The 19264-nt window shown below is 38.2% G+C and overlaps 1 protein-coding gene across 1 annotated transcript in view; it reads left to right on the top strand.

Annotated features, from left to right (window-relative positions):
• trappc9 (trafficking protein particle complex subunit 9) overlaps positions 1 to 19264 on the top strand; it is a 215446-nt gene that overhangs the window by 134464 nt on the left and 61718 nt on the right. Inside the window, exon 21 of the mRNA XM_079879309.1 lies at positions 1174 to 1264. Within this exon, the coding sequence (XP_079735435.1) occupies positions 1174 to 1264 (91 nt within the window). The remainder of the gene's footprint in view (positions 1 to 1173; positions 1265 to 19264) is intronic.

Below are 19264 nucleotides of genomic sequence, written 5' to 3'. Positions count from 1 at the left end.
TTGTTATTAGTAATAACATGAACTGTATCAGCCAAATAATATGCAAACTAAGCTGTGGGCCAAATATTGTATTACCAAGTGACAAATTAATTTGTGACCATTCATTTCTCCATATTGTTAGACTTTATTTGGACGCACAGCCCTTAAGATTAGCTTTCTTTACTATTATAGGGTAGCAAACCTCATTAAAATGCAGCTATTCATGCAGGATTATATGATTAGTTGAATCCAGCATTGTTTTTTCAGAATCGACCTGCAGCCCATTTTTGGCTCATTAATCACTAGTTGAGAGCAGTACAATATGTTCCTGGATCAACATCTTTGATGATCCTGGAACAACATTCGGATCAACAAAACAAGGTTTAGGGATGAGTTTACAGTTAATATCAAGTTTAGGCTTACAACCAGAGCTAGGCGCTTCTACATCAGAGTTATTCACCTATCATTCCCCTCTGACTTTGATTTTGTTTTAAAAAATACTAAGAAAATGTAAATGCCTGATAATAATCGTTGCATTGCATTTTGTGACACTATATTCCATACAGAATACTCTGGTTATATGTTATGCATACTAAACACTTAGCATGGCAAATTGTCGGATAAATTTAAAGACTGCGCACTGTATATAAAGTACACTATTAGTTTAATACAAATGTCCTGAACAATATTTGTCAGTATTTTCAAATGTTAATGAAAGGAGTTTTATTTGATAAAATATGAAATTGTTTTAATTATTATTGTCCACATCTGGCTTTAGGAATCTCTTCATCTCGTCATCTCTTCCAGATCTCAGTGTACACTTACATGGTTCATTTGAGAAGGTGGCCATCTCTCACTGCAGCGCTCAGCATCATTACACAGTTCGCAGTCATTAGAGGCTTCTGATAGCATCACTGCTGTTACGTAATAAGCTTTTTGTTCTCGTCGTCGTCGTCATTAGTGTCGCTGTGCGCAAATATTTCACCTCCGTCAACATACTTCTCTTCTTCTCCATGCACACTGCTTGGCTAATTTAATGCAGAAAACATAGAGTGGCATTATTGTTCTGAATGCTTCCAGGAAAAACATGATAAAGGTTAGTTGGGTAAAGAATATGACATTCTGATCAAATTTGCATCACATTTCAATGTCATTAATGATAATAAGGCATGTTTCCCTTGACCAAATGTGCACTCGTCCCTTCAGCGTGATGGGGAGGCCAGTGTGGAGGGCGTCCTCAACCAGCTCATCCTTGATCATCTGCAGCTGGCCCCTCTACAGTGGGGTAAGAACACTTTCCTCTCTATGAATACAGAGATTTAAATATATTCACACTCAGAGGTTATTTGCCTCCAGCGTTGGATGTAGGACTGGTCTCTGTTCATGTTTCTTATTTGCATGTGTAATGGAGGAGAAATGTGCCACACCAGGAGTGTTAGAGGCCGTTCAAGCAGGAAGAGGTTCTTGCATCGTTTGGGCTGTTTCATTATTGTTGGTCTATGTAGAGATGTACTAGATAGACTGTTGCGGCATGTGTTGCTGTTTTCATTAGAGCTGCATTTTTAAATCGACATAAATGCATGTTATAGATCTTATTGAGAACAATGCATATGTTTATGTATGTATTTTTTGTCCCCGTAATGTCATAACTGGACCTTCCGTTGAAAAAGTCAGATTTCTCTCTGGTGATGTATGCAGGACTTCTCCAATCATTTAGTTAGATTAAACTCCGCCCCCAAGCTCATGTTCATCTGCCTCCACTTTTGAGTGCCACGCCCACATCTCAACATCCAATCAACAACCCATGCATAGATCGAGTCCCCGCCCTACATTTTATTTTTCTCTAATCCGTTACACATGCATGTTTGTCACAATACAGAAGAAAAGATACGTCGCTACGTCCGTTTCATTGTGACTTTAAAACTGTTTTTTTTTTTTTAATAGCATTTCTAGAAAATGCTTATCCTCTAAAGACAATTCAACTAGCTAATCATATTTTAAGCTTAAGCATATTTATTTAAATACAATTTGATTTCAATTTTATTTATTAAAGACGTGTATGCGAATGACTTCTTTCCACTTTTCCACTGAAAACTAGTTTTGAGAACATATTTCATCATTTAAAGTAATTTAAATATAGTTGTTAAGGCATCACAAGCTGGTTTCATGGCATAGTTAAAAGTTGTTTAAATATATAACAAATAAAATTCATATCAGTCAATGTAAGAAAAATGTGTAAAAATGTTACCTTTTTAAGTTACTTCAGTTAGTAAACTCAATTTGCATCTTATCTACCCCTAGATGGTGTATATATTAGTACTTTAAGGGTAAATACTAGTAAGGGTACTAATATGCACCTATTAGGTGTAGAGTAAAGTGTACTTTTAAGGGTGGGCAGTACCCTTAAAAAAAACATCTGGGGGTAGATAAGATGCAAATTGAGGTTACTAACTGAAAATATAGTGACAAGCTAAATAAAAAAAATAGAATGGATTGAGTAGCTGTTTCAAAAAAAAAAAAAAAAAAAAAAAAATATATATATATATATATATATATATATATATATATATATATACAGGTGCTGGTCATAAAATTAGAATATCATCAAAAAGTTGATTTATTTCAGTAATTCCGTTAAAAAAGTGAAACTTGTATATTATATAGACTCATTACATTCAAAGTGAGATATCTCAAGCCTTTATTTGTTATAATTTTGATGATTATGGCTTACAGCTTATGAAAACCACAAAATCAAAATCTCAGAAAATTAGAATATTACATGAAATCACACAGTAATTACACAGTAATCCCATGGTCATTGAACCAGGTTTTGGTTATTTTGGCAGTGTGGGCAGGTGCCAGCTGTCATATATATATATATATACATATAAATAAATAATTGAAACATTTTAAATTGTATAGAAAAAAATTGTCACTACTTCCATTTCATTACAACTTTAAAACAGATTATTAAAAAACTTCTAGAAAATGCTTATCCCTTAAAAGCAATTCTACTGGCTAATCATACTTTTTGCTAAAATGTTTTTTATTACTCAAATTAAATTTATTTTATTTTATTTTTATTTCATTTATTTTGTTTCGGTGGGAAAGTGCAGAGTCAATGTTTCCAGCCTTTCTTTAATGTCAAAACTGAGCAACTCCAGCACCCATGCTGGTGGAAAGTGTGTGTGAGTGCTGTGTGGAGTCTCTGCAAAGAATCATGGGAGGTGTCATGTGAGTGCCGTATCTTGGCCTGGATCATCTCTAGGTTCCTCTGTGACAGTATATGTGATATAACCCTCTCTGTCTCTCGATGAGACTCAGAGATCAGAGCTCAAACCTGTGTCTAAATCTGTAACCACCTCCTCGTGTGTTTCCTCTGCTTCTGGATCTGCAGTCGTGCCTCATCACATCCTCCTCATCCTCGGTCAGCACCGTTCAGAACATATCACATGTTCATGTTTATTCAAATCTGCAGACCTGCGTAACACTAATGCATATTCATGAGCTCATAAATGTTGGAGGACTCATCTGAGATGACCAGACCGTGACATGAAACATGTTGCATATCACACGGTGATCATCTCTCTCTCTGTGTGTTATGTTTGCACACAAGTGGCCGTCAGAGCACTAGTGTCTTGTTTATCTGTCGTTATGACAGGCCTGTTGTGTCGTGGATTGGTATGATTTCATGTTTTGCCTCACCTACTATAGGTGGATTTGCTAAATTTTGTTTATATACAGTCTCACATTGAAATCTGAGACTAAGAAATCTAGCTTAAACTTGTGAATTTTTGGAAAATTTAAGGATATTGATGCTCTTTGGATTTGGAAAGTGAAATTTGCAGAAACAAGCCCTGAAAATGCATGTGCACACGATAATCTTTTGGGAAAATGGATTTACAGAAACCGGACGTGATCATGGGGGAGCAAAACACCTTTCTGCACAAGTCTCAGGTGTTTTATTTTTTATGAATTTTTTTGGACCCCACTATAATTTGTAATGAAAAATTTGTATTACAAATTACAAAAGTGATAACATTTTCACTTGTGGTTTCATGCCCACAGTATATGTACATTCAATATTTAAAAGACATTTGTAAAGGAATTATTTAGCAGTTTTGCCCTCATCACAGCATCGTATACTAGATGGTCTTCTGATGAAATGCCACATGTAACAAAGAGATTTCAATATTGTACCTCAAATGTTGATGTTGGTGATTGGCATGGATTGGTTTTTTTATCGTTTTTTTGTTAAGTGAAACTTGTTACTATACGCAACTTAAACCATGCATTATGTTGCCCTTTATTTGAAGATAAATCCTGTGTTTACTTGCATTTAGTTTTTAGCGAGTGTTATTTCTAAACCCTACACACACACACACACATACAGTAATATGCAGCGACATTCAAACACAAGAGAAGCAGAAGCAGAGCCATTAAAATCTTTCCCATCATCATCAGCATTTATTTAGCTGTTAAATGCGGTCAGCGCTCTTTAATGTACCTATCAGAAGCCTCTCTCTCTCTCTCTCTCTCTCTCTCTCTCTCTCTCTCTCTCTCTCTCTCTCTCTCTCTCTCTCTCTCTCTCTCTCTCTCTCTCTCTCTCTCATGCATTTATCAGAGATGTGAAACGGCAGTGCTCTTGATTAAATCCCCATCGAGCTTCCGAATGTGCGATGGCAGTTTCTGCACCTGCTTGTCTTCCAGTCCAGATACTCTTAAATTGACGAATATTACTTGACCTGCAACGGGTCATTGCGTATTAGATGGTGGGTTAATAAAAATGAAACTTTTAAAGTCTGCTATTTCTAGAACTTGCCTATGGTTCTCTGATTCTTTCATTTATTTAAGTCTCTAACCTCTCTGAACTCGGATCAGACAGTCTTCCTATAACTGCGTTTGCAAATCATAGTCCTGATAATCACAATCATCACAGCTGTGAAATCACACCGATGTGACAGATGATAATAACAATCCATAAGAGTCTATTGTTCATAACAGATAAATGCTAATGCTCTGAAAAACAGTTCTAAGCAGCTAATCATATTTGAAACATAAAGGTGATATACTGTATATTTTTATTTTTGTCATATTAAATATTTATTATTTTATTTTATTATAACGAATTTATCAAACTAAATATTTGATTTATTTATTACCTATTATATTTTATTTTTATTATTTTATTTTGGAGTCTTTTTTTTTTACCTTATTAGTTTGGACAAAGTTGGATAGGATGGATGGATGTAATTCCCCTAATGATTTGGTAAATCGGGTGTTTTTGATTGCTTTGTAAAGTAAAGTCCACATCACACTGCACCGACACATGCCAACCAGCAACAGCAGGCACTTTATCTGGATTCCTTTTATTTATTTATTTTTTTTTTTTTTGGGGATCAGTGTTGTTAGCCTCGTCGACATCAGTTGGCATTGGCTATCTGGTGATTGTCTATGTTGGTCAGCGTCTTTCGTTTCCTTGAGCAAAGAGCCACAAAAAAAAAACCCAAAACAATTTAACCAATGAATGTGCTTCAGAATGAAAGCTTAATGCCTCTAGTGTGAGATACTTCTGGAATCTCATCAGCGCAGCGTGAGCGATGATTAGTGTTAGAACTGTAATCTAGTGTTTTATTCATTTCCGTACTTGAATCTATTTGCTGCAAGACAGGTACTCTGCGGCATTCTGCGTTACCGTGGCAACCGGCAAGGATTCTGATGATTCTGTTCATTTGCACCGAGGGGCGATGCGGCACCGTCCGTTTCAGCCACTGATTAACTGTGTGTGTGTGTGTGTGTGTGTCTGTACCTATATGTGTTTGGATGCTTGTCAGTCACACATTTCCTGAGAAATCATCAGTGGACACTCATAGGCTCTTCTGTACTTTATCCTAGAGGTCATTGGCTGCGCTGTATTTGGAGAGTTGACATTCATTAATTTAGGAAGATGACATGCACTGGAGTTGCATGACTGCTGCTTAAAATGCTATTTTAAGCAGCATTTTGCTAATTTGTTTATGATTATTATGCATCAGATTTTACAAACGCATACTAATTGAGAGTCTACATGGAATATTTGTACTTTTAATAATTTGATTTGTCATGCAGGACCATTTAAAATGAACTAGTGAAGGTAAAAATGGGATTTTTAATTAATTAAAATTTTTAAAAATGGTGACTAGATATGTGGCCTAAGACAAAAACTTTCACTTATACTTAAAAACTAAAATTTTAATGATAAAAAATATGAATAAATAAATGATAAAAAGGTCCATGAATACAGTATGAATACATGAATACAGTATGTCAACAACACACTTGCACAGATTGTGCAATAAAGCACAGATTATTGGCTGTCTTGCATTTCATTGGTTGCTGTGTGACCTGTCTTGCATTTCATTGGTAGATTTGTGACCTGTCTTGCGTTTCATTGGTTGCTGTGTGACCTGTCTTGCATTTCATTGTTTGCTGTGTGACCTGTCTTGCATTTCATTGGTAGATTTATGACTTGTCTTGCGTTTCATTGGTTGCTGTGTGACTTGTCTTGCGTTTCATTGGTAGATTTGTGACTTGTCTTGCGTTTCATTGGTTGCTGTGTGACCTGTCTTGCGTTTCATTGGTTGCTGTGTGACCTGTCTTGCGTTTCATTGGTTGCTGTGTGACCTGTCTTGCGTTTCATTGGTAGATTTATGACTTGTCTTGCATTTCATTGGTAGATTTGTGACTTGTCTTGCATTTCATTGGTTGCTGTGTGACCTGTCTTGCATTTCATTGGTTGCTGTGTGACCTGTCTTGCGTTTCATTGGTTGCTGTGTGACCTGTCTTGCGTTTCATTGGTTGCTCTGTGACCTGTCTTGCGTTTCATTGGTTGCTGTGTGACCTGTCTTGCATTTCATTGGTAGATTTATGACTTGTCTTGTGTTTCATTGGTTGCTGTGTGACCTGTCTTGCGTTTCATTGGTTGCTGTGTGACCTGTCTTGCGTTTCATTGGTTGCTGTGTGACCTGTCTTGCGTTTCATTGATTGCTGTGACCTGTCTTGCGTTTCATTGGTTGCTGTGACCTGTCTTGCGTTTCATTGGTTGCTGTGTGACCTGTCTTGCGTTTCATTGGTTGCTCTGTGACCTGTCTTGCATTTCATTGGTAGATTTATGACTTGTCTTGTGTTTCATTGGTTGCTGTGTTACCTGTCTTGCGTTTCATTGGTTGCTGTGTGACCTGTCTTGCATTTCATTGGTAGATTTATGACTTGTCTTGTGTTTCATTGGTTGCTGTGTGACCTGTTTTGCGTTTCATTGGTTGCTGTGTGACCTGTCTTGCGTTTCATTGGTAGATTTGTTACCTGTCTTGCGTTTCATTGGTTGCTGTGTGACCTGTTTTGCGTTTCATTGGTTGCTGTGTGACCTGTCTTGCATTTCATTGGTAGATTTGTGACTTGTCTTGCGTTTCATTGGTTGCTGTGTGACCTGTTTTGCGTTTCATTGGTTGCTGTGTGGCCTGTCTTGCATTTCATTAGTTGCTTTGTGACCTGTCTTGCATTTCATTGGTTGCTGTGTGACCTGTCTTGCATTTCATTGGTTCATTTGTGACCTGTCTTGCGTTTCATTGGTTGCTGTGTGACCTGTCTTGCGTTTCATTGGTTGCTGTGTGACCTGTCTTGCGTTTCATTGGTTGCTGTGTGACCTGTCTTGCGTTTCATTGGCTGCTGATGTAACTGTTTGCAGATCAGTACTCTAAACATCATATATAGACACCAAATGTGATTTTTCTTTCTTTCTTTCTTTCTTTCTTTCTTTCTTTCTTTCTTTCTTTCTTTCTTTCTTTCTTTCTTTCTTTCTCTCTCTCTCTCTTCTCTCTCTCTCTCTCTCTCTCTCTCTCTCTCTCTCTCTCTCTCTCTCTCTCGCTTTCTTTCGTTTGTTCTTTCTCTTAAGAAAGGTCAGGGTGTGCAGTTGAGGATTAATGATGTTCACATTTAAATATTTTTTTACAAAAGGGAATATGCTTTTTCTCTGTGGTTCTGACATAAATTAGATGTTAGCAGCAACTTTGTGTGCGCTTTATAATGTTAATAAATACTGGTGAAACACATTACATGTGCGAGTGCTTGAGGGGAACCGCTAATCTGGCTCAGCACAATACAAACGCATTTGATCCTTGTTGTGCTATTGTGTTGCCGCGGCACAGAATTATCAAAGAATGTTGTCACGCTGCACAATTCCTAAACAAGCTCCTCTGAGCTGAAGGATTAAAATTCGGTACGGCTAGTTCCTTTCTGATGCTTTTAAATGAGGGTCTGTTATTGCATTTCTCTGTCTGATAATCAACAACAGTGACATGTCTTGTCCAATCAGCATCTCTGCAATTCTTCAGCCATTGTGATGTAGCAATAGGCTCTCTGTCCAGCCGTACGCTCCCTTTGTTTGACTCTTTCCCCTGTGTGTGGCAGACATGAATACAGTCTTGTTGCACGTCTGTATTAGTGTGGTCCGCAGGTCTTTTGAGTGAAAGGGTTTCTGCTCACTGGTTTGTGAAATCATTAGGCCGTCTGTGCAGACGTACGTACATGATAATTATGCTATCTGTCTTATTTGCTCTCAGCAGGTGGTGATTAAAGCTTCGAAACCAGAAAGCAACCAAACGTAATGGAAGAACCACACAGTTATCAGTACAATAGGCAACCAATACCCATCCTAGAGTTCTACTTCTCTCCCTTCCTCTTTTTTTTTTATTATTTTTCTAATATATTTAATTTAATTTTAATATATATTTTTTATTTTATTTTATTTTTTGTTTTTTGTTTTTGTTCTATTGTTTCTGCAGTAAGAAGCTAAATTTCAATTTGCATGCTTTTGTGAAGTATTTCAATGGTGATAGTAGTATGTTCATAGGACGAACATGAAAATATCAGGGAATTTTATATTCCCAGGCCTGGAAAAGTCATGAAAGATTTTATAGTGAATATAGCCTACACTTTTCTAGTTATGCTCGAAAATATATGCCATTGATTGGAATTTGATCTTTGCAAACGCAGTCACTAAAAAATAGTACAGGGTAGCATATAAATAGTAATAGTACCGAGATTCAGGCAGTGTTTTTATAAATGCACGTACAGGGACATCTTAAAACAACACTACAACTCTCTGTTTTGATGTTTGAAAAAAGAAAAAGAAAAACAGCTGTTGCTCCTCATTGCTCCTCTAGGCTGTTTATTTGAACTCATGTCTTTTGGATCAAAAAGAAAAAGAGCATAATACAACATGAGCGTGCAATGGTTTATCTATGGTGAGATTGTTGTGTCTTGTCATACTTACAAGTTTCTTATCTTTTATTCCTCGATTCTTTCTGAAGAAGAAACCCTACCTGCCCAAGCAAATTACCGGAGACAAACGATGAGTCTGGCTCCAAATACTGGAACGACCCTTTAGTATCCACCAATACCAGAATGGATGGGTCTGGGTAAGAGAACAAAGATGGAGTGATGATGAGGTAAAGGAGAGAAATAAGGAATAAATGGGCATGAAATAATTATTGTCCTCATAGTAATCTTCCCAAATGACTGACAGGAGAGTGTGAACCCAGCTGGCGGTTCTCAAATTTGATTTCACTGTAATTAGCCGTGCCACTTAAAACTGGACAAGACACTCAATCAGAGCAAAAGATCGTCTGAGAGACTGTCCATCCTGTCCCCCTTTTTTTTTTGCTGCTATTCCTGTTAAGCAAGTTAAGGTAAATATTCATGAGGAAGTGGAAGGAAGACTGATATTCAAATTTGCTGAGTAGATATATGGGCTATTTTATCATATAAATCTTGTTCATGTGAAAAGAATCCACCAAAAAGATGGCTAGAAAACCCAGGAGACTGAAATGGAAGCCGGTGGCGTAATTTAATTTGCATAGCTAGAGTGAAGAGCCATCATCTGTACACATCTGGAATGAAGGGCTTCCATCAAATGGAAAGATGAGCGTTTACTTGACTCTAGACGGCATGACGCTGCCGGAGCGGAGCAGTCGCGAGTGAACAGAGCAAACAACGCTGAAATAGTTATCGACCCGACAGGTAAGAATGAGAGTCATGATAGAGAGTCCGTCCGTCTGTCCATCCATCCATCCATCCATGCATCCATCCATCCATCCATGCATCCATCCATCCATCCATCCATCCATCCATCCATCCATCCATCCATCCATCCATCCATCCATCCATCCGTCGTTTGTACTTTGTATCTATGGTTTGTTTGTTCGTTCTATTTCTTGTTATGTCTATCTTTCCATCTATCTATCTGTCTGTCTTTCTACCTATCTAGATATCTCTTGTTCTGTATATCTATCTATCTATCTATCTATCTATCTATCTATCTATCTATCTATCTATCTATCGTTCTATCTATCTATCTATCGTTCTATCGTTCTATCTATCGTTCTTTCGTTCTGTCTATCTAGTTAACATTTCAGTAAAATCTTCAAGAAACTCATCATTCATGACCCTAAACTTGACTATAAAATAAATCCCGAGCAAATATCTGCACACACTCCTGGTGAGTCGATCTCAGTGTTTCTCCTGCCGTATGTAAATGACAGCATTGATTATGGCGTGTGTGTTGACTCTGTAAGGAGACTCTGAGTGGATCTGCCCCCTGTAGAGAGTCACGGACTCCGTTAATTTGACACAAGATAAACAGACACACACACACACACACACACACACACTTCTGTGAGTTTGAGTGGTGCTTGCTCATGCAAAAGTCACAACCACAAAGGTGTTTTGAATGATTGCCAAGGTGTTGCTTTGCGGTTGCTAATGTGTTCATGAGGGATTTTACATTTTTATCTGGTTGCTTTGCAGATGTAGTGTTGCAGGTGGTAACCAGGGTGTTGCTATTGCTAAAGCATTCAGAGCTGATTTGACATTTTTACCTGGTTTTGTAGGTGGTTACCAGGGTGTTGCTATGCAGTTTGATTTTAAGTTTTTACCTGGTGGCTTTGTGGTTGCTCTAGAATTCTAGAGTGTAAGGGTGTTGCTATGTTGCTTTACAGTTATGTGTTTTCTTTTGTTTGTTTTTTTAGGTTTTTAGCATTTTGTTTTGCAGTTGCTAGAATGTTGCCAGGGTGTTTCTGGTTGTAGGTGCAGGACGAGTTACACACCATTCTTTTTTACTGGAGAAACAATAGAGAAGATTTATTAGTTAATCCACAGACATACAACTGAAAATGCACAAAAACTGTAGTCTATGGTTTTTCCTCTTTGAATACAGAGGAAGACAGAGAAATAGCTCTATGTAATGACATAGTGTGTGTGTGTGTGTGTGTGTGTGTGTGTGTGTGTGTGTGTGTGTGTGTGTGTGTGTGTGTGTGTGTGTGTGTGTGTGTGTGTGTCTGTGTGTGTTGTCTTTCTAAAAATAAGATTCGGCACTTGCTGAAAAGCTGAAATGAGCTCTTGTCACATAGCAACAGTCAGACTCACCGTAGAGCACTTGACTTTCCCTCCTCCCTTCACTTCTCCTGCATTAACCCTGCATCCTGTGAGTGACGGACAGCTGTCAGCACCAATCAAATGCATCATCTCTCACTCACTGGGTGGCTCCTCTGACTTCAGAAGGGCTCCAGGGGCCGGTCAGGCGTGATGTGTGAATCGGTCACCTCACCTGTTTGATACGTTTAAACACACCAAACATTTTTGGTCCTGATACTCTTCCAGTAAGTGTGTGTGCGCTTGTTATTCCTTTTCTATCCCACATCTCTAATGGAATAGTCATGCCCATTATTATGTGTTTGACTGTTGCATTCACAGAATTGTGATGATCCCTTTAGGATGTTGAACTTTAATGACTCAATTATGTTTTTTGCCAGGAAAATAACCAAAGAAGCTGGCATGGCATTGAGGGTGTGTTCACACTTGTAGTTCAGTTCTCTTGGTTCTTTTGGTCCAGACCAAAAATAAAAAATAATAATAATACATTTAATCCTGGTTCGCTTAGCATTCACACTGTCACTTTTAAGACCTAACCTAAAGATACCAAAAAAATGAAATAAACTTGTGACAGAACTTACCAAACATCCCAAACTGTGCTGTGTGCTAGGCTAAATGCACTCGTTATATGTGCGTAGCCTATATATGATGGTATTTTGACCATCTGAGAACTTGTGAATAGTTTATAAAATGTATAAAGGAGTCACAGCGGAAAGCAGCGGCGGGAATCCCTCCCACACACACACAAATGAAGATCTGCTGCGAGGAGATGGCATTTCTGATGCCTGTACCTGTAGCTCCTATGATGAGGAAAACAAAGCAGGTATGCTTCAGCATTCTGTCCTAATTAGGGTATTTTTGGTTGGTTGAGATGTCTTTGGCCCACGTTGCTTTCATGTTTCATGTCGAACCGCAGTTCGTTTGGAAGCAGATCGAGACCCATCGGTCCTCTTGTTTGCGCACCAGGGTTTGAATGGTAGTGTTCTCACTCATTCAAACACAATCGCACCAGAGTCCGTTTTAACACAGTCCAGATGTGGGCCGTATCTGGGCCGACACTAATGTATGTTGCTGTCTGGGTGATGTACAGTGGCTAATTCTGACTATTTTGCAGCAACCTTTCAAAAAAATTTTTTTGTATTTTACACTTATAATCAATAAACTGATAGTCTATAGATTTATACATTAATTTATAATAAATGGTTAATGATTTTGTGTTCTTTATTAAAGTTTTGTTTGAAAGCCCCTATGGAGAAAAATGAATGGGGAAAAATGTCTGGAGTTAAGGAGACTGAAAAAGTGGGCGGTCCCTGTTGTGCTGTACATGCATGAGTCGGCCAGTGGGCGGCCCGTGGGTGTGCTGTCTGATGTTCAAGACAAGCTATCATCAATCTCTCTCCACCTCACTAACAGCTTTAAACAGTGCAATCATGGCCTTAAGTATGTGTGGCAGGCTCCAGTGATGATACTATTGATCTGTATCCAAACCAATGGATGTTAAACCTCCTCCGGGCGGAGATTTTACTGTTTACAGTACTTTGACTCCAAGTCCGTCAGCTGCGCTTGTGTTTGCAGTGAGAAGTCGTTCGCATTGAGGATCTGGTCCATTGAGATCTCTGTCAATGTCCACTAATCATACAGATCAGAGGTCAAACAAGCACATTTTATCTGGCAGTTGGCCTTAGTGGAGAAATAAACTAAGTCAATCTTTGTTTGTCACACACCAGAGCCTATAAGATATATTTATGTAAATGACCTCTGTTGTGATTGGCCAGCATCTGCATACTACTACCATTCAAGTTGCTGAATATTGAATAGGTGAATATTTAGTGTTAGTGAGCTGATGGTTATACTGTCATAAAATGGATTTTGAATTACTTTTTTTTTTTTTTGCAGTTTAGCTGCAATAAACGATCTGGATGGACTGGAATGGAACTTTGTAATATTAGAATAAGTCTACAAAGTACATTTTGTTCTGAACGAAATGAATGAATGAACTTAGTGATCAGAATAAGTTCAGAGTGTTCTCGTCTGTGATTTCAGGGTTTGTTGAGGACACACATTGGACATACACCCTAACAAAGCACATTAAGGCTTAAACAAATAAGAACTATACCAGAGGCCTGTAACCGCACACACAACTGTTAAGTTTAGAAATGTCAGGTAATTTGTCTTTTAGGGATGAAAAAGCAGCCTCAGGGGGGAGACTGTTGTTTCCTCCTAGGAAATCAATGGAGAGGCTGTTTCATTTAGAATGCGAGCAAAAAAAACAAAGCATTGTAATACAAGGTTTAGAGAGCGAGAGAAAGATAAGGAGAACCAGAGAAACACACTTATATCACCTAGTGAAAGATGACACAGAGAACGATTCAGATGTTGCATTTGTTTTGAGAGTTAAAATTGATTTAGTCAGTTTTGCTTTGATTCAATACTTCAGTATTATAACATCATCAGCCATATTTATCATAAATTATGCGTCATGAATTATTTAAACAGATCTCTATGAATTATGAATGTTGAAAACGATTAAAGAGTCATACAGGCAGGTGTGAATTTGAGTTATTCGTTTTGCAAGGTAACAAGGTACAACTTTTAATAAATATTCTTCCTTTTGAAAATAGTTACTGCTGACTTAAATCTGTGGTTAAATAGTTAAACAGTTAAACTGTATTTTGACGTGTGTTGCATACATTATTTTAGCTCTTTATTGTTCCAATCCAATCCAAAACCTTGTGTGCTGCCTATAAGTAGACATTACTGTTAGACATCAGAAACTCACACATGATGTGAAAGCTGGTCCAAAACGTGGATACAATTAAATTGCCGCTATAATAACTTATTTGGCCAAATCCAAAGCCAACAACAAGTCCTATGAATTTTCAACATCATTACATCATCATTATTCATAATCATTATTCATTCAGTGTCACATGATCCTTCAGAAATCATAATATGATGATTTGCTGCCCAAGAAACACTTCTTGAGCCCTACCTTACACCCGGTGCAATGCGGTGCCAGGCGCGACGCAAGTGTTTTTTGCTAGTTTCAGTCCGACGCAGTTATCATTTTCACGTCCTGCGCCACGTTGTTTAAATAGCACAGCAGCACACAAACATGTCAAATATTTAAAATAAAAGGATTACAATGTAAAAGATTTTCATTGTGTACATGAAGATATGGTGGAATTCGGCTTGTCCCGTAGATGATCTGCTTGCGCACTTTTACCTCGCGCATGAGCAGATCCGTTTGCGCTCTGGAGACGCGTTCGGTCTTTCCACTATCAAATTCTGTCATGTAAATAGCGAATCTGCCATGGCGTGAGCGCAACTGGCATTTAAAGGGAATGGGAGATGAGACTCTGATTGGTTTAATGCACGTAAATCCCAAAACACACCCATTACTCATTATGAGAATAGGGACTGGCGCGCCGACCATTTTTCCCGTCGTTAAACTAGCAAAAGTGGATTTGGACACGCCTCTAAGTGAACTTGCGCCTTGCGCTTTAGACCATGCGCTTAGATCGTTAAAATAGGGCCCCTTATTTTTATCAATGTTGAAAACAGTTTTTGCTGCTTAATATTTTGGCGAAAGCCAGTTTTAGGATACTCTGAGGCATTTATTTAAAATAAAAATTAATTTAAAATACAACATTGTTGTAACTTTGTCTTTACTGTCACTTTCAATCAATTTAATGAATCCATGAGTATTAATAAAAAAAAAAAATAAAAAAAATCCTTCTGACCCCAAACTTTTTAACAGTAGTGTACTTTATCTAATACCAAAACGTATCAATATAATATTGTTTATCTAGTTAAAAGGTGACGACATAATTCAATATTTATACTTTTTAGTGTCAAAATCTCAAATGAAAAAGGTTGTCTATGTACAGTGTTCAGATTAACCTCTATACGTTTCCATAACGGTTATATTCTGCATTAGAAGACAGCTGGTTATGTAGGCTGTAGGCAGCAAGCCAGCTCAATGGGGTTTGGAACAGAACCTATGAATTATGAATGTTTAAAACTCAGTAACGGTCTTGCATCATCATGGTATACAAAAAAATCTTTTACTGTGAATTATCCTGTCTGAGTCAATTTTTCTGGTGTTTCTTTCCCTGAGCTTGACGTGCGGTACTTCTGACGTGTTTAGCCTCAATATAGGAGAGTGAATCATAAATCTCATATGCATGGCTACAGCAGGGACGACTTTGAATGGATGCTGGTTTTCAGTGCACTAAAATGCTGCAATAAGAAACTGTGCATTAGCATACAGAATTACACCGTGTCAGTCTGTTTCTCTGTCACGTGAAGACTTCTTGAAACACTTTTCCTCACTTTTTGTCAGCAGCGTGAGTGTCTTTCAGGGGTTAGGACACCTCATCATCATGTGCTTAACACATCCAACCCTCCACCGCTGCTGTACCAGAGGTTCATCTCTAAATCAAACTCCGAGGCGACAGAAAGGCTCCAGAAATAGTCTTTCAACCGCTTTGCTCTCTCTCTGTCATGATGGACGCTGCCTGGATAACAGTGCTGGAAAACAAGCAGATAAATCAGTCTGGCTCCGCCCACAGCACCCATCCGTCAAAGTGACAGGCGGCTCCAGACACCTCCTCCCATGATTTATGCATCACGATAGGGCACGTGCTTCACGAGACATCATAGTCACATCTTAGCGCGGCATGCTAATGATCAACCCACTCGCAGAGAAGCTGAAAATAGCCAGCGCTGGGGGATAAATATGTTTTTATAGCATTTTTCCAGTGACACTTTCCAGGCATAATTAGAGTTGCTGGAAACAAACTTCGACAATCAGGGAAAGCTTGATTAGCATGGCTGTTGAGTCAGCAGAATAGGGCATTCTGGGACAGGGGTGGCATTAAGGCCACCAGCTGGAAGTTGTAGAGCTGGAATGAAAGATCATGCTGTGAGGGCCCGTGTACACATGACTTTCCCCTGTGTGCATGCTAGAGCCTGGCCGTTCTGCCATCTGCCAGCCTGGGCATCTGAAGCTGTAAGACCAGCCTCTTGAAAACCTCTTACCAACCTCCCACTGCCTTTCACCGCCACTCTTTCATTCTCTATGTGGTTGCACATATTACAGGCATCTTCATATAACCAATACTGATTATTTATTTTAACACTGTCTGAACTCAACCGATTTTTAATTATTGATATGAAAAGGATCAATGTAGGGATCAAATATATATATATTTTTATATAATGTTTTTGTATCTATCTATCTATCTATCTATCTATCTATCTATCTATCTATCTATCTATCTATCTATCTATCTATCTATCTATCTATCTGTCTGTCTGTCTGTCTGTCTGTCTGTCTGTCTGTCTGTCTGTCTGTCTGTCTTTAAAACTTTCTGGGCTGCCTCTCTGAAGCCAACTTAAAGTTTGTCTCAACAAACTTTTTTATGTAGTTATTATTATGCATTTAAAGTAGTTGCATATTTATTTCTAATATTATTTTAAAACCACTAAAGAGGTGCATTTCTTGTTGTAGCAGACGGGGTCAGAGGGCACGAATGATTAACTCAATAAATGTATATTAATTTGCACTAAATTAACTTAAAGGTGCAGTAAGCGATTTCTGAGAAACACTGTTAATATTTGAAATCAACCCAAACATCACACCCCTCCCTTCGTTGCTCCGCCCCCAATATGCACAAACACTCAATGCAAGAGTGGATGTATCTTTTCATAGCTGAAGTGAAGCAAAATAATGCTTTGCGGAAAATAAAGTGAAGATGAAACTTATGACGAAAAAAGACCAAACAATTGACATACAGTACACGAGTGTTAACAAGCAAGAGTTGGTTGTTAGTCGTCAGCAACTCCAGACAATATAACTAAAAACTGTCCCGTTACTTAACATTACAACAATATTGGCTCTGTAAAACTAGGGCTGGGCGATAAAACGATAACGACAATTATCGCGATATAATTTTTCTCGATAAAACGATATCAAGAGTTCGATAAATGTTCGATAATGTTTATGCGCCAAAAGCGGAACGAAACTCATTTGAACCGCACGCCACACGGACCATTTATCCGCTCGGCTCAAAGTCCAAACGGCAGCGCAGCGCGAGCTCACTAGAGCCGATGCGTTTACTCTGATCGCTCTCGTCACGAGATCCAGTGAGAAGCGCTTGAATTCAGCGAAGAACACAAATGTCTCCGTGATTTAAACCAGTTTAAAGGCAGATGAAACAGCGCTGACAAACAGGAGAAACTGTGCGCAACGATACAGTCAGAAGGCTTTTCCGTCTACAAATTCCCTTCATTTACCATGGATTTACTGTAACGTTAGCCTAGTAATATTAACTGCACCATGAAATGTGGGATATACATATTGTATTGTATTATATTATTAATGTAGATGATGTATTAAAGGACTGATGGAATATAATTATAGTATTTAAAGGTATAGCGGAGGATTTTCCCGAATTTTAGAAAAGAACCGCCCTCTCCACTTTTTGAAAAAAATGCACATGCACAACACTCTACCTGCTCCCGAGAGGGAACGCCTATTAAACGTGTGCACGAGCTAATCATAGCTTACATTAACTTTTACTAGCAGTGATTTTAAATGGATTTCTCCAAATAGCATGCCAAACTTTACCTGTCAAGTAGAAACTTCGCGACTGAGGCGTCAGTGGGAAGCCCTACCTGTGTTTTGAGCGCACGCCATCGTGTGAATCGTGTGCACAAGCACGTACGTAAACATATCACCAGAATGATTGACACTTAGGAGGACCAATAGTCTTGATGATCCACCCGGAAAAAGAAAATCCTCCGCTATACCTTTAATAATGTATTTAGGCTACTGTTTTTCATACAAATACCATAGAAACCATAAAGTTACATTTTGCCATGATAGTGAGGTTATCATGATCTAAATGCATGATACTGGATGAACAATGGTTAAGTTTAATAAAACTCAAACAGTCAGAATATTACATTTTACCAAATAAAAATTAGCACATGCAGAAACTAAGAAATGAATTGTCCAATAAAGATATTTATTTTGTTAAGGAAAAATGACAAATGTTTGAATGTTCTACCTCAGATTTGTGAAATGTTCACCAGTTTGGCAAGTGTTTGTCCTGATATGTTCTGACAATAAAGAGTAGTTTAAAACCACAATTAATGCTCTGGTTTCTACAATTTTCACTTATTAGGAGCAAAAATCTGCCTTTAAACTTGAAAGAAATAAAGATTTGACTTTTATCGTGATAATTATCGATATCTACTGATATAAAAAAAATTATTGTGATTTTTTTTTTTTTTTTGGCCATATCGCCCAGCCCTATGTAAAACATAGCAAGACCAATGTTACCTCTGTGTCCATTTTCAGGCCTTAAGTCTCTCCAGCACTGGAAAGCTTTTATGATATTAACGCGGGTCCCAAAGATCTTCCCTGATCACACCCTTCTTTTTCCGGTTATATTCCTATGACCTTTTCTCTTTTTTTTAATGTCTCTCATCAATCTCTCTTTCTTCAGTCTTTCTTCAAATCTCCTTCTTGCTCACTCTCTCTCTCTCCTCCCCCATCATGATTGAATTGGCTACAAGTGTGTTGAGCTGTTCGGTCCGATCCACTTTTAAGAGCATTTAAATCGACTGCCTATCAGTATAGACTGAAATGATCAGTGCGTATCTGCTTTTCAGTGCACCATTGCAGAGCTCGACTCAGCTGCTGTGAGTAAATTATATTTAGTTAATCAGAAATGTAATGAGAGTAATTAGCCTCATTAGATAATACCTGTTACCTCAGCAGGAGTCACTCTTCTCCGACGGAGACGCT

Source organism: Squalius cephalus (genome assembly GCF_949319135.1).
Source record: "Squalius cephalus genome assembly, chromosome: 8".
Lineage (NCBI taxonomy): Eukaryota > Metazoa > Chordata > Actinopteri > Cypriniformes > Leuciscidae > Squalius > Squalius cephalus.
The sequence above is the reverse complement of the archived record's forward strand: the minus strand, read 5'-3'. Positions and strand labels throughout refer to the sequence as shown.